The sequence below is a fragment of the Diplotaxodon limnothrissa genome, linkage group LG15 (assembly GCF_057381915.1).
Source record: "Diplotaxodon limnothrissa isolate DT_005_m linkage group LG15, D_limnothrissa_male_GT1.1, whole genome shotgun sequence".
In the NCBI taxonomy this organism is placed as follows: domain Eukaryota; kingdom Metazoa; phylum Chordata; class Actinopteri; order Cichliformes; family Cichlidae; genus Diplotaxodon; species Diplotaxodon limnothrissa.
Window position 1 is genome coordinate 8,946,123 of NC_140610.1, and position 15,563 is coordinate 8,961,685.

The window sequence follows — 15,563 nt, forward strand, 5'->3', positions numbered from 1 at the left end:
GCACTCGAGACTCTGGCTCCTGACGTAGTGTTACCTAAGAAGAGCCCTTGCTGTACACTCTGTTACTTTTTGATGACGCTGATAGTTAATGACTTGTGAGACAGATTCCACTGATTTACTTGTGACCTTTTCACTGGCACACAAACTCACTCTGGATTCCAGTCTGATCTCCCAGCTGGGGGATGTGACCTGTGAAAACTGGATAGAAACCCTCAAGCTGCTGCATTTTCAATTAAATTTATAAGTTTACAGTTTTTTTAACAATGCCCTCCACAAAATAACAAAATGACATGATTTATTGCAGGGCTGCTGGCCCTGTATTAATTGCAACTAGGTGTACTTAATGAACTACTGAACTTTGTCCTCTGTTCACCAGCTTGAGTCGCATTTACCGTGAATCGCATTACTGTCGAAATATAGGTCTTAGCTACTACTGGGAATAAGAAGGAATTAAGAGTAACAACCCACAAGGCCCAATTATATTTGATACAAAGAATTACACAGAGAGCACTGGGAGCCAAAATCCCGTTCCAAGTTGTTGGCTTGTCATGCATACTGTACCAATACCAGGGGAAAAATACCTCTCATTCCAAACTTCTGATGGTACTCTTTTGAATAGTTTAGAATAGCCTATGGTCACAAATCTTTGCCATCTGTGTGACGGCAAAAATTTAAAACCACACCAGTCTGTTGAATGCCGCACTTGGTGAGGTATGATGATGGGGTGAGGTAAATAGATTGGTACTTATATATAGCACTTTTCTACTTTAATTGAGCACTCAAAGTGCTTTCCTGCAACAAGCCCCATTCACCCATACATTCACAGAACTTTTTTTTTATTAACATTCACAACCTCACAGTGTCTTGGATACATCAGACGCAACTTAGGGTTCAGTATCTTGCCCAAGGAAACTTCAAATTGCAGATTAGAGGACCTCGGGGATCGAACTCAGACCTTCTGACCCTCCTCTACCACCTGAGCAGCCCCCACCACATATGACACCTGCTTAGCACCAGTATGAAGATAGTTGCTGTCAGTTTGGCTTGCTGCCTGCTTTGGCTTGCTCACCTGGAAAAACCTGAAGAAGTCAACTGGTTGACTTTTTTTTGACTGTATCAGTTTACCTACATCAAAGGATGCGTCATATCATTTACAACCTTGATACTTTTACATTATTACCAGTCATGCCAATGACTAATAATATCTCCCCCAATTTAAAAATATTTAATTAACATATAAATAAAGGAAGTCTCCCAGGGCCCCGGAAAGCAGTTCTAAGCTACCACTGTTTAGCATAAACTTAGCAATGGAAAACTGCTAATCCTTTCCTTTTCTTTTGTTCCACAGCCAAGTGCTCTGGCAGGCGAAGAATGTGGTTGGCATGCAAACTTGGAGTTGCTTTTCTCACATGATCTCTCATCTTTGCTCACAGTGAATGCATATATATGCTCTAAAATGGCACAGTGCATTTGTTTCCATTGTTACTGCAAAATCATCCAGGCGGGCTTTTTTCTTTGCCAAGCCCCAAGAAAAGATAAATAAACAGAGTGGAGGCACTTCATACCTTGGCTACAGTTTCCTGTATCTGCTGTGGGAATTTTGCTTTGTGGAGATTCAGCCAGATCTATCAATAACAAACTAGAGGCAGGTGAGGCAGAGAAAGTAAGGCAGATTGTTTGTGGTGTTAAGAGGTATTCTGATAATCTCTGAAGTTTGAACAGACATTGAAGGCATTCAAGGTACACAGGAAGAGATACCTGTTTTATGACTGCTTGACATGTAGTGACAGGTTAGTTTGAGGACGTTTTTACCTGATATTTTGAACAAAGAACGATTGAAGACAGGGTTAAACAATAAGAGTAACTGACACAAACAAGTATTTTGAATTATGTTAATGCTAATGACTGTCTTGAGATTCCCATTCACGTTACTACATCTCTTCCTCTTTTCTTGACCCACTGGAAAAAAAATCCCTTGTTTCATTGTGAGGGAATTTAGGAATTACTGTTGTTCTAATCTACCCTGAGAACCCCGCTAATCCCATCTTCCCCCTTGCTGTCCCAGAGCTAAAGCCAGAAATGCTGTGCCACAGAGGCTCAGTAGCTCCCTGAGACTGAGGCAAAACATTTGCTTCTCCCAGTAACATGCTCATCTCAGCTGGAAATGATTTTTGTGCTGTGCTGTGGCCTTAGTACCCAAATACAAGCTGCTCCTGTTGTGCATTGTGTGCATTTTGCTGTAATTTGTGTCTCAATTTTGGCCTAAATCTGTTAGTACACCCTGTGTAGTACACTATGTGTGTAATGTATAGATTTCAACTGGATATTTGTTGTCCTATGAGAAAACATCCTAGTTTATACTGCAAGAGAAAGTAGCTTCAACTATCTTCAACAAAGTAGCTTCAACAGATCTTTATTTTAGCTTTAAATAAATAACCTCCTGAGTTCTCATTTGGGAAACATTTTTAATTTATCCTAGCTATTTGGGATTAGTTGGGCCTGATGAATATAAAAACAAGTCTTAGTCAGGAAGTTGAGCAGGAAGTTGTTATTTTACTGTGTTTTTTCAAAAAAAAACCTGTATGTCCTCACATGGGTTCACTGTTTTTTGTTTTTTTTTAAGTATAACACATAAAAGTTAATGTTGCTTAACAAAGTATGAAACTATTGAACAGAATGAAGTATAAGGTGCAGAAAAGCCAACATAGGACAATGAACCACGAAGCAGCATTTTTAAATTCAGCCAGACATGTTGCCACCTTGTTTTTTAATCAATTTTAATTTAAATGCTGAGGATTTTTTTTAAATGTATAGTTATCAATAGATAATATATAAAGAAATGTGGGGAAAAACTTCCAAAAAATGGGAAAAGATAGCATTATATTATCTTTAAAAGGGGCCATGGGCTGAGGCATAGTAAATGACCATGAATATTAATGTATTGCTAAGAAGACAGGGTTCAGAGACCTTGTCACCGCAGTCCTTGAGATTTCAAGATGAAAGCATTCAAGCAAATCCATTGAAAATTAGAATGAGCCCAGATGAAAGCTCAAAAGCAGCTTAGGGTCAATATCCAAATCTTGAAATCCCAAATTTACTCCTTATCCACTTCTCTCTTTAACAGTGGTATTATTCTCTGTCTTGTTTTTAATTTCGGGTCTCCAGAACTCTCCTTTTTTCTCTGGCTCTGGGGCTCAATTTCCAGTTGGATATATTGCACACATTTGGTGATTTTATTCCACGTGGACTGTCTGAATCATAGTTTAGGCATAGCCTGTTCACTACTTGGATCAGATTTCCTACCATCTCTCATTAATTTTAAGACCTGTTTGCCATCTAAGAACGGTTTGGGGAGGTTGGGGGACCTATAATTGGATATTTTATGTAAGACCATCTTGGTTTATCGTTCTGTCTTTCAAACATATTTTTCTTTGTCTTCACGTTGCTGTTCAATTTAAGCCAGGTCGATTTAGACTTACACACTGAGGGGAGCTGGTGAAGGACATGAACGGATAAGCAGGAGAAGGCCACAAAAGGGTTACCAAGAGAGAGAGCTGAGCCGTGGGCTGGCTGTTGACAGCACCAAAAAACACTGTTGTTATTTGCTGTGCAAAAGCCTCTTGACTTGGAGCTTTATCATACAGTTTCATGGCAAAGTCTACTGTATGGGGCTTAAGGGCATACCTTTAGGCAGTTTTATATTAATTTATTACTGGCCAAAGCCATCTTTCTCCTTGCTGACAGGAAGCAGGAAGCTTTAAAAATTGCTCAGATTGAGTTTTCACAGAGCTATGTAGCTGATGTCTCCTGGTATAAACATGGAAAATATTACTTCCTGAGTTGATGAGGTGAAAGGACAGATGTTGTTGGAGAGTGCTTACATAATGTAACCACTGTTTTCTTATTGGTCACAGCACAAAACAAGGTCAAAGGAGCAGGGAAAGGACTGGGAATGTGGAAACGGCATACATATATTTGTATGTGTGCGTGTGATATGCACTCCCTGCGGACATGAATTTTCATAACCCCAGAAGGAGGCTCAGATAGAGGCCATTCAATAAAAAAGCATGCATGATAAACATGTACGGTCCAATCGAATGAATAGCACTCGTTCGATTTAGACTTGCATACCGAGGGTAATACTGCACATAATTAAATATGATGAAATGCACAAAAACACACATTCAGTCACTGACAACTCAGGTCTATCACATTTCCTTTCTAATATGAAGTTAAATGTGTACATCCTTTCATACATCAACAAGTCTCTAACTGGTTTCACAATGGTACATTTAAGTTTATTAAAACCACAGAGCTATGTTCCTGTTTATGTAAATCACTAAGAATAGTCACATTTGGGGAAATATATACATTCTCTGACTATATAAGATGACTGATATTGACTTCATGTCTTTAGCTACAGTAGTTAGCCTAGCAAAAACACAAAGACAGAAAATGCTAGCCTGATTATGTCAAAATACAAAAATAACACAACCTCAGAGACACAAATATTTTTCCCTGAAGGTTTTTGGTTTTAATTTGCATATAAACAGACTGACAGTAATAATTCATGAATTTATGGGGCATTACTTGGAATGCTAACTTATTAGCTTGATTTGTTAAGATATTCAATCATATACAGTTTGCCTCCACTCTAAAAGATTTCCAGTACAATTTCTCTGCCTGAATCTAACCTCATTTTAAGAAGACACTGATTCATGGGTGTGCATACTTACTATTTTACTGAGGTTCAGTGTGAAGTGAAGTTCAGTAGCCATTTATCTGGGTCACCTGAAACAAGTCGACACTGGCAGTGAAGTATTTGTGTCACAGCTTAACAACACACTGTAAAGCACAAAGCTGTTAGTCCTCCTGGTGTGCATGAGACAGATGTTTTTTTTTTAAAGAGAAACTGTTTTTCTTGCTACTTACTCCTTGTAGTCTTTTTTTGTTTGTTTTGCTAGCCACTGTTCAGAACAGCAAAACAGCACCTAACGTGACTCTCTCACATTTTTCTACAAATATAAAAAACATAATTTTTCCTCTTTCTGATGTTCTGATACATAGATTTTATTAACTTTTCTTACCGAAAAAAGTTGTTTTCACATATTTTTTAAAAAATTCGTTTTGCTAAGCTAGACTGTTTGGCTGCTGGCGTTAGCTGAATTAACAAACAGATAAGGAAATCGTATCCATCCACTCTTATGTAAACCTCAGCCAGAAGCAAACACACATTTTTATAAAATGCTTAATTGTTCCTTTAAGACAGTGACTATGACTAAATGTCATTGGAACAGTATGTGACCAGAGAAAACAGCTCATTATGAACTCTCCTTCTAACATTGGGTAACAGCTAAAATCAAGACCTGAACTATCCACATACAGGAAACTTTTTTACACCGAGTTGCAAAATTCACCTCAAATATGCTCACATGCAACGTCACTCACACACTGTATTTCTTCATGCACTCCTATGCAACTGTAATGTTGGGTGAGCAGAGCAGTGACCGCCGATAGAGGCCTTGATAAGATTCATTTGAAATGGCTCCAGTCACTGAACATGTCTACTCTGCATGCCAAGGGCAACATTTCCCTTACATAAGAGCTTTTCTAGGTCACTGGCACATATATCAGTGTGATTTGGCTTCCTCAAGAAATATTTGCACCTTGACTTTAGTTTACACTGTCACATGTGTGATATATTTCTCTCCCAGACCTCCTCTCACTTTTATATGTGTGTGTGACAGAGCTCTTAAATTATTTCTGTTTCTGATATGTGTTCTGGCAGTGTTGCTGGCCACTCACTAAGTAGTGATTGAGAAGAGGATGTTTGTGGAGAAATTGTCCTCTGGAGCATGTGTCACTGTGCAGCTGTCACAAGAGAGAAGATTACTGCTAAGACTGAGCCTGACTCACTCAGTTTATCCAGTGCAAAGCAAATCCGAGTCTCAGTTATTTGATTCATGAATGGATCAAACCCAGTACAGTTTAATCCATCAAATTTAAAAATGTCACTCACAATTTTTTTAAACACATAATTTGAGGCATAATTTAACTAGTAAATTGGTTAAACTGCCTTGACCGGTAAATGTGTCATACTGTAAAACTATCCAGGTTTTTTACTGCTATAACCAGCGTATCAATAAAGTTCTATTAGTCTTGGATATTATTCTGTTTGAAACTTTATTGGCTAATGAAAGAACACGACTTCTCTAAATTTTCAGGTTAGGAAGTGGAAAATGCTGGCTCGCCATCATGGTGACGGTACAGGCAAGCAGAAGGAAGCAGAGCCCGACCTCCACCTGTGTGGCTGCTCATCCTGGGGGATTCACGCCTCACCCCTCTTGGCCAGTCCCGTCATGCTGGAGTGTTCTATTTGCAGCGGGCCCTACATCAGCTACGCCCTAGAGGACACCTGGCAGCCACGCCAGCGTACACAGGCAAGTTTATTCTACAGCTACTCAGATTATTGCATCAAATGCTAACTTGTTGAGATAAACAGTGGATCCAAGAGTGATGGGAATTCCAGGTGTATTAAGCAGGAAAATTAAGGAAATCTCCAAAGAAATCATTACCAAAACCGTTGTTATATAATATCTATAATACCTGTATGTGGAAATAAAACATTTCAAATCTATATGTTATATGTGAAAAGACTGATTAAATAAATGCACCACCAGGCAGTAGGAGTAGTTACTGCTACAGTGCTCCCATAAAGTAGGCAATGGAAGTCTTTGTGGTATTTTGCAGGATTTCTAAAGGTCTCTGTCAAATCCTCCCCAAACATTAATTTCAGCTCATTTTCTTTTTTCTGTGGTGCAGTGTGTTTTCCGTGAAGGTTGACATGATTTTAGAAGATAATTCTCTACATGAAGATCTGTTTTCCACGGCACCTACAGTTTTATTATGGATCATTTGACTCCTACTCTCTGTAGTGCAAAATGCTGATGGGCACACTAGTTGCATTGCTGAGCCTCCCTTTTGTATTCAGAGTAGAGTTCACCTTTGTAGCAGCGTTAAGGACCTTTACCAGATAAGTGCTTACCAGTTTTTATTACCTCTTCGCCATTCTTCGTCTTTATGTAATGAAAGTGTCATTCACCTGCTTCAAAATGTTGCTACTGAGGTAAATGTATAACAAGTTAACATGGTTTAATATTTGCCTCTCTCCCCTTGGATAATAGGGCATGCCACATTCCTACTGCCCAAAATTATTCAGGGAACTCAAGTTCTTATCTGCCAGCTTAATAAATAATTAACAGTTTACTGGTTTTACCTAGCTATGGTAGCGGTAAGCTGTTAAGTTTAAGAAAGGATGACAAGATTTTTTTTCTGTTGGTATAAATGAAGTTCTGTGAGTAACTCTATTTTTTATATCTTTCTTTTGCTAAAACGAACCCAGATCAGAGTTCCTCAGTCCTTTGTTGGTAAAAGTCGAAATGCTTCTTTTCTTTTTTTGCTGTTAAATGTGCCTCATCCGATGATTCACTGTCAAGTTACACAGACCGCTACCTCCCCTTGATCCCAACACAGAAAAAAATAAAATTAAATAAATTCTTCAACCTTGTTCTCTCTGCTTCAACAAGCCACACTGGTCTTCTTTTGGAAAATATGATGAAATATTAATGAACAGAAACCCCAGATTCACCATCGCTATGGATACATCTCCATCAGACCTTCGCTGAATCAATAAACAACCTGAAGAAAAGGAAAGTTAGTCAGGAGGGGGTTAACGGGGAAGGCAGAAAGACAGATGCAAGTGTAAATCCAAGGAGAAATGAGAAAGGAGCATGAATGGTGAAGCGATTGTAGACTGTAGAGAAAGATGTTGACAGTATGAGGGGATATGAACAATGAGTCATATATTTGTTTACAGTATTCGTGTCTGAGAGGAACGATGGAAAGATGCAGCAACTGTCAGCTATATAAAGACTTAGAGGTAAAATGACTGATGTGACAGGCAGACTGCTCAAAGCTTTGCCTCTGAATGAGTGAACAAACTGATGGGATTGGAATAACTTTTGTGCAGACACACAGGCACACGCACACACATCCTTATCCCTCGGCTTGTTTCGATCTTGAAAAAACACTCATGGGAGACTACTAAGTTTTCCGTGCTGCAATGTGGAACAACAAAGTAGGCTAAGATTGTGTTTACCAGGAGCCACTTTGAAAAGTTGATGACAGACGGCAACATCATTGAAAACTAATATCTGACAAGGCAGTGCACTTTGATGGGAATGCCCTGAGATGCAAATGCTGCCGGTCCTGTGACAGCTGCCGGTTATGTTGTATGTGGAAAAAGAAAAAGTGGGACAAGCTTAAGAAGCTACTATTGGGACTTGTGTGTTTACACTCGTATGTGTGAGTCATTTCTGCCTGTCACATGCAGAGAAATGTTTTGACAAAGTAAAAGACATCCAACTTCAGATGCGGATATGTTGACTCCATTACATTTATTTATGCTTCCCAGATAAAGGTTTTGCATTAAAAATACATTTTTCCTTTTATAGTTATCAATCTAGTCTTTCTAGTCTGTTGCCTGGTCTAGTCAGGGCCCATTTTTCATGTTTGGAATATAGATGAGTTTTAAGCAAATTTATTAAAGAGTCATTTCCACATTCAAGTTGTTAGCTATTTTTGTTTTAAGCAACAGATTCACAGAAATCCAAATAAATAATAGAGAAAATTCTATGAAAGCTTACTTATAAAGAGCCATGCACACAGGAAGAGACTAGAAGTGGTGTGATGACCAAAGACCATCAAAACTCAATGAAACTGAAAGACCTGGGTAATTGAACAGGTTAAATAATCATTTAGAAGAAGAAATGGTCAGATATTGAGGTAAATACAACTCAGCTTTGAGTCAAAAATTAAAGTGGCTTTCAATGGAAGCAAAGGATACATGTGATTGATAAATTATAGGTTGGAAAGCATATTAGACATTTATTAACTAAGCCCCGTAGCTATATAATGCATAATCCATTATATAAACCCTGCATTTTGCTTCACACCTAGTCGTAGGTCAGTTAGTGGATACTTTACTCCCATTGGTACCCTTTGAGAGTATGAGAACTGTGTACCCATCCACAGTGATTACTTTTGCCTAGTCATCCCAGCCCCTTCCTGTGTGCATTGCTCTTTTAGAAGCAAATGTAAGCTCCAGTTTGTAAGTTGACTAGCTCATCTTACCTCAACAATAAAATGCTATTTAGACACCAAAGTATCATTAACAATTAAATTCTATATATCAATATGTAGCATAGTATATCAGCTTCAGAGGCACTTTTTTCTCCCTGCAGTCTTCCTGCAGCAACTCTTGTATCCTGTAAATGTCTTTGGCCCAACTGAACGAGATGAGTTTCATTTTGGCATTCTGTCTGACTGAAGAACAATGATGCTGTTATACTGTCGTTTAAAGCAAGCGATCCAACCACTTTTTAGAACAGGAAACCAAGAGAATCAGTGAAGTCTCACACTGGGAATCCAGCCTTAATAAGACATGTCGAGGGGAGCTAGCTGGAATGAAGGCCTAAATCAGTGTGGGAGAAAACCAGCGTGCTTTAAAATGCCAGCAGTCAAAAAGGTCACACCTCATATAGTCACCATTTATATAGTTAAGAATATCAACTTAGACTGATGATTTCAAAACAGCTTAGCTTTATTTTATTGCATTTTCCCCCCTTTATATTTTATTCTAGCAAATCAAGCAAAAAAGCATCGACTAAAGGGAAGGAATGGATTTTGACCTTTTAATCAACTAGCAATGAATCGAATTTGTCTTGATATGGATTATTTCACTGTAGATAGATGTTATTTTGTTGTACTTGGGTGTTATTCTACTGTACATAGATATTATTTTACAGTATATAGCTGTTCCTTTAGTGTATTTAGATGTATGCCATAAAATGGATTTTAAAACACCAACTAAAATAACAAGAACAATCTTACTTTTATATTTGTTTCTCTTGAGTATTTGACTTGCTTTTTCTAAGTGGTGCCATATTTTCCCCCCAGGCTATGGACCTGTACTACCACAATGAGTCAGACCCAGACAGCTACTGTTGCCCTGGTGACAGCAGTAAGTAACCAGCAACTAAGCCTGTTGTTTTGTATTCTTCCATTTCCTGCCTCCTCCTTCTTTCCCTCTGCTTTCCTACTGTGACTCCACATCACAAACTCATATTCCTCTGTTGTTTCTTTCCACCATCCCACTCCAGCAGTCCCAGCTCATTTCTCTTTATTGTCGCCAGTGACGTTTATTTTTTTCTGTAAGTCCGAAGTAATCTTCATTTTGCTCTACTTGTTTGTTGTTGCGTCTTAGTCCAAACCTAATGAGGTTGTGACTTCACCTTACCTCACCACTTTGCCCTCTGATCCACCCTCTAAACTCCTGGGATAATAACTGTTGTTCAGAAACCAAGATTACTTATTTGTTTTGTGGAAACTTGCAAAGCAGTAGTTACAGAGGCAATCCTCAGGACCGATCATTATGCACACAATGCAGTGACCTTTTCTGTTTACAACCTCTCGGGCGCTTGTTGCTTACATGTGTACAGTTGGGTGAAAGTCTACCTTGGTTTATGGCCAAAATGACAGTAAGTGACTGTACTTTAATTTTCCATCATGCTTCACAGTGCCACAAATCAAGCTCCAGTACAAAGTGCATAGGCTGTATGCGTGACATGTTTTGGCACACACTGCCTATCTTCTTTCAGTGGCTGTCAATTAACACAATAGCCAAAGCATAGGCTCCACCGAGTATGTCCGTGTGTGTCTCTGTGTGTGCGTTCCCACGAACCACTTTCCTCCCTCTTTGCAAATTCAGTTTATTAATTCTAAGCAATAAATATCAGATGAAAGGCAACATTTAGCATTTCCTGCTTTGCACTGGAATTGTACAGAATCTTTAGGAGCTATCTGTTTCCAATTAAATTATTTGCTTGTACTATCATTAACTGTGTAGAAAGTGAAATTTTAAGTAATACGTAAATGTCACTTAGTGCTATAAAGAACCACAAGAAGAACCATATTGCATTTAAATACCAGTGTTATATGACTGTTACTATATTGTTGTTTATTATTACTGCAGAAATAAGCTTTTAATGGCTAAGGTTGAGCTCATTTTAACAATTCTATACGTACTTTTTTGTATGTCTCGTCTAACATTCACAAAAACACACTGATGAATGCATCAGGGGCAGCTCAAGGCTCTGTTTCTTTGGGCTGTATCCTTGCTTGACTTTGACTTGTTGGAGCAGCTAAGATTTGAACCAGTGACCTTCCAGTGATTAGACGACAATCAAAGTGCGTCATTTGCAAAAAGCTTATCATATAAACTTTATCTATACAGAAATGTTCTCATTCATAAGCATTTGTAGTGCCCAAAATATTTAGAACAAATATTTTTGTTCTAAGAATTAAAGGTGCAGTACAATGGCGTGTACTACTCCCTACACAAATCTGACTTTTGTCATCTGAGGACCTGTTAGAGGTCTGTTTCTTCTTGTCCAATTGCTCATTGATGCAGCTTATCTTTCTGCTGTGGTTTGAGGCAGTTGGGCTGCTCTGTGAAGGGAGTAGTACACACTCTCGTATTGAGATTTTAGGTTGCTTTGCATTGGAGTAACCAACAACTTTGGAGTTTTAGAAAAATGACTAGCCATTTTGAAAGTGTTCTCAAATGTGTGGAGGCTGATGAACCAGACACTTAACTAGAGTTATGCTCACATAGTTTAAAAAAGGGTTTTCAAATGATCAGTTAACAATTAATATGATAAATTTGCAATCGATAACAGCGGTGTGATAGTTGCTTATCAAGGCCTGTACAAAACCTCGTAAAATTCAGTGCTTTTATAGCTAAAAAAATATATTTTCCTTTACAAGAGAAAGGTATTTCATAGTCGGCAAAACATTTTAAATCTGAAGTTTAAGTGCCTGTTTGAGCTTAAGCACAGTCCTGAAGTAAACTTGCATTCTGTACTACTGCAGCAACTGTGCTGCAGATCTGCAGGTAAGAAATGTGACAAGAACCGTATTCTGGTTTTTTTTGTTTTTTTTTTGGCTGGCAGTAGTGTGCCTGTTAATAATGGGAGTTTTCAGCGGATGGATAGAAATCCAAGCAATTAGCGGAGATGGTGACAAGCTGTTCCTGTGGCCTCCGCTGTCATGCTGCTACATCCTGTCGATCCACATTGAGCAATTAGTGGCTTTTGGAGTACTTAGAAGTTGAGGACCGTCACATATGAGTCGTTTACAGTGATGCACCGATGTATGTGACACATGAAGCGGTGCAGAGAGACAAAGACTGAGGGATTGATCCAGTAATAATAATAATTATAGGGAGCAGGGATCTGACTGGCTAATTTTTACAGAGGAAACCATGCCTGTGTTATTTTTTTACTCCTCTCAATAAGGGCAGTCTTATGTAACCAACACTACTTGCAAAAGAAACCCTTACTGGAAACACAAATATGCTAGTGCTATAAATCAGCATGTACACATTGACTTATGGTGCTTTTCCCTGTGGCAGCAGGTTTATATAACATGTTAATTGCTAAGCCTGGATTTGAGTGTGTGCATGCGGGGGTGCGTGTTCTCAAATTTTCCTTTTGTTCTGATGTACAATATTATCAAAAGGTCTGTTTTAAAGCTATTATTTACTCTTTTTTTCCCTGCGTGTATGACGCATCATTTACCTGTGTCAACCTGCCTTTCAGCGCTTAACACACAAACATGCTGCTCACGCCTACACACAGCACGCACATATTTGCAAATACAACACAAATATATGCATATAATTCGTAATATAATATACAATTCCATAATAACACTGCAAATCCAAAGTGATATCACAGGACTGAGAAGAAAGTCTGAACACATTAATTTGTATTACACCTTAAAAATTAATAATAAGACCTTTAATAGAAATATATATAGGTCGAGATTAGCTTGCTCCACTTTTCTCAGCTAAGCTACTAATCACAGATAAAAATAAAAATGTAACAGTGATGTAACAGTTTTCTAGTAAAACGCTATGCCATCTCTGACACTATCATGAGTGTCTTCCTGGAGTTACATAAACATTTCAAGGAAATGGGAATTTTTGGTGATTGAGTGACTTGCCATTTTACTTCAAGGAAGTGATTAGGAAACTTCAGGGCCAAACATATACGCCTCAAATGCCACAGGTGACCCAGTGGACATGTCCATCAAAGCAAAGATCAAACCGGGAAGCAAAGGATGAGGTATCGATATTGATAGTCAAGCGGGCCATCTGACAGTCCTCCATGTCCAAAATAAAAGCCTAGCTGTCCTCTGTGAACAGCCGAGGACTTTATATAACAGTGTCATTTGGTTCCTCATCGCCAAGGCTCATTCACATTCATCACCAGATCAGCTTTACTCACAAGCACCCTCACCATCCTCGACACACAAAGAGTGGACATTAGGACATGGACGGATGAGAGGCTGAAAGAGATGAGCGTATTTAATAAACGGATGCCAGATGCCGGAAACAGGATGAAAATGGGCATATGCCGGTCTTTGTGTATGTGTGGCTATGCTAAAGGTGGGTGGGATGAGGCAGCAGGATTGTGTTTCCATGTATACTACAACTCTAATATCCTGCACCAAGTCAACCCCATCCTGTCCTTTCATGGCTCACAGGGTCTCTGTGTGAGTCAGTTATTTCTTTGGCATTGATGGCAGTGCCACTCACGGGTTACATAACATACTAGTGTCTCACACACATAGGCAGCAAACACACAGCGTGAGTATTGTGGGAGCCTCCTCTTGTTCAGGCCTGAGCTTGGAGCAGCCTGCGAATCCTGAGGCGAAAGCAGGCCAGATAGGAAAAACACTGAGAGAACCTTTGTTACAGCCGCTCCCTCGCTCCAATTTCTTCCTCTCTTCTGATCTTCGCTCAACACTTTGCTCTCATTTCATTCGACTCTTGGCTATGACCAAACAAGTGCAGAGTGAAGATCAATGCTTACACCCTGACGAAGGTAAGGCAGCGTCTTCTTCTTCGTCTTCATCGTCATCTTTTTAAATCTTCTCCCTCAGTGCAGAAATGGCTATATTTTCAGCCATTCCTCTGAGGACAAAATGCAAGTCATTCTGCTAAAGACTAATTTTTCAAGTTCAGCACTACAGTAGCTCTCTCTTGGTATGTCATTTTCCTGTCATCTTGCTATTTTTTGAAGGAAGAAATATTAGATGCTTCAACTTGTGTGGCATTTCTGAATTTTCCGAATGTTGATAAAAGATGTCAGTTTTAATCCCATGCGGAGTGTTGCTGAAGTGTCACGCAGAATCGTAGATTAAATGCCCGTTGAAGGATGTCACTACCACACAGCACCTTGCACTGCCTCAGTAATAAATATCTTTCACTCAGTTCTTGGTGGTGCAGTGAGGACGGGCATGTGGAGCAAATTTAGGATGTGCTTCCAAGTACTCTTGTGCCCTTTCTCCCTTTTTTAGAAAGTGTGCTCTGTGGGTCTCTCTTCAGGCTTGTGGGTGCTTGCATGTCCTTTCAGACTCCCTGCAGGTTTGTTTTGCCCTCCAGCTCAGCGTTATGTGTATGTGTGAGTGTGTGAATCAGGTGGCTGTGGTGGGCAGATTAATAATAGATTTTGCCCTGACTTAAGGGAGAAGAAGAGACAGCAGTAAAAAGTTGAGGCTGTATTTAAAAAACTGCAGAGTCACCCATGGAAACAACCTGACTCTGCACAATTCTCATCTTTGAGTGTGAGACTAGAAAGTTCGATTCAGAACACCAAGACTGGCAGGGTAGTTTTATAAGTGCCCGTGAGCAAAACTACAGTGTGCAGATTCCTAATAGCCAACATATCAATCAGACTCTGGGGGAAATAATTATTTGATCCCCTGCTGAATTTGAGTTTGCTCACGTACAAAGACGTGAACAGTCTTTAATTTTTATGGAAGTTTCATTTTAATGGAGAGAGAAAGAACGTCAACTAAAAATCCAGATATAAAAAACACATTACATAAAAGTTATAAACTGCTTTGCAAGCTACACGGGAGGAGCTTGTTAATGATCTGAAGGCAGATGGGACAACAGTCACCAAGGACACGAGTGGTAACACGCTACGATGTAATAGAAACATATGTACAGACCCTTAAGTTTGCCACTGAACGTCTAAATGATTCAGAGAGGCAAGGAAGAAAGTGTGGTCAGATGAAACCAAAATGGAGCTCTTTGGCTTCAACTCGACCTGCTATGTCAGAAATGCTGAGCATGTCCCAAAGAACATCTCCACAGAACATCTCCACAGTCAAGCATGGAGGTGGAGACATTATGCTTTGGGCTGTTTTTCTGCTAAGGGTACAGGACGACTTCTTGGCACTGAGGGTCCATGCACCATCAAATCTTGGCAGAGAACCTCCTTCCCTTAGAGAGAACACTGAAGGTGGATTTTCTAACATGACAATCGAAACTGAAAGGTTTTATAGAGTTTCTGTAAAGAGGAGTGGTCCAAAATCCCCCCTAGTAACGTGTGCAAACCTGGTGTGCAACCACAAGAAACATCTTACAGCTG

At 39.3% G+C, this 15,563-nt stretch overlaps 1 protein-coding gene across 2 annotated transcripts in view; it reads left to right on the forward strand.

The window, feature by feature from the left end:
• sgk1 (serum/glucocorticoid regulated kinase 1) overlaps positions 1 to 15,563 on the forward strand; it is a 38,016-nt gene that overhangs the window by 14,929 nt on the left and 7,524 nt on the right. For both annotated transcript variants that reach the window (XM_085372018.1, XM_085372019.1), the window contains 2 exons: positions 6,225 to 6,440; positions 10,018 to 10,081. In XM_085372018.1, the coding sequence (XP_085228144.1) occupies positions 6,225 to 6,440; positions 10,018 to 10,081 (280 nt within the window). The remainder of the gene's footprint in view (positions 1 to 6,224; positions 6,441 to 10,017; positions 10,082 to 15,563) is intronic.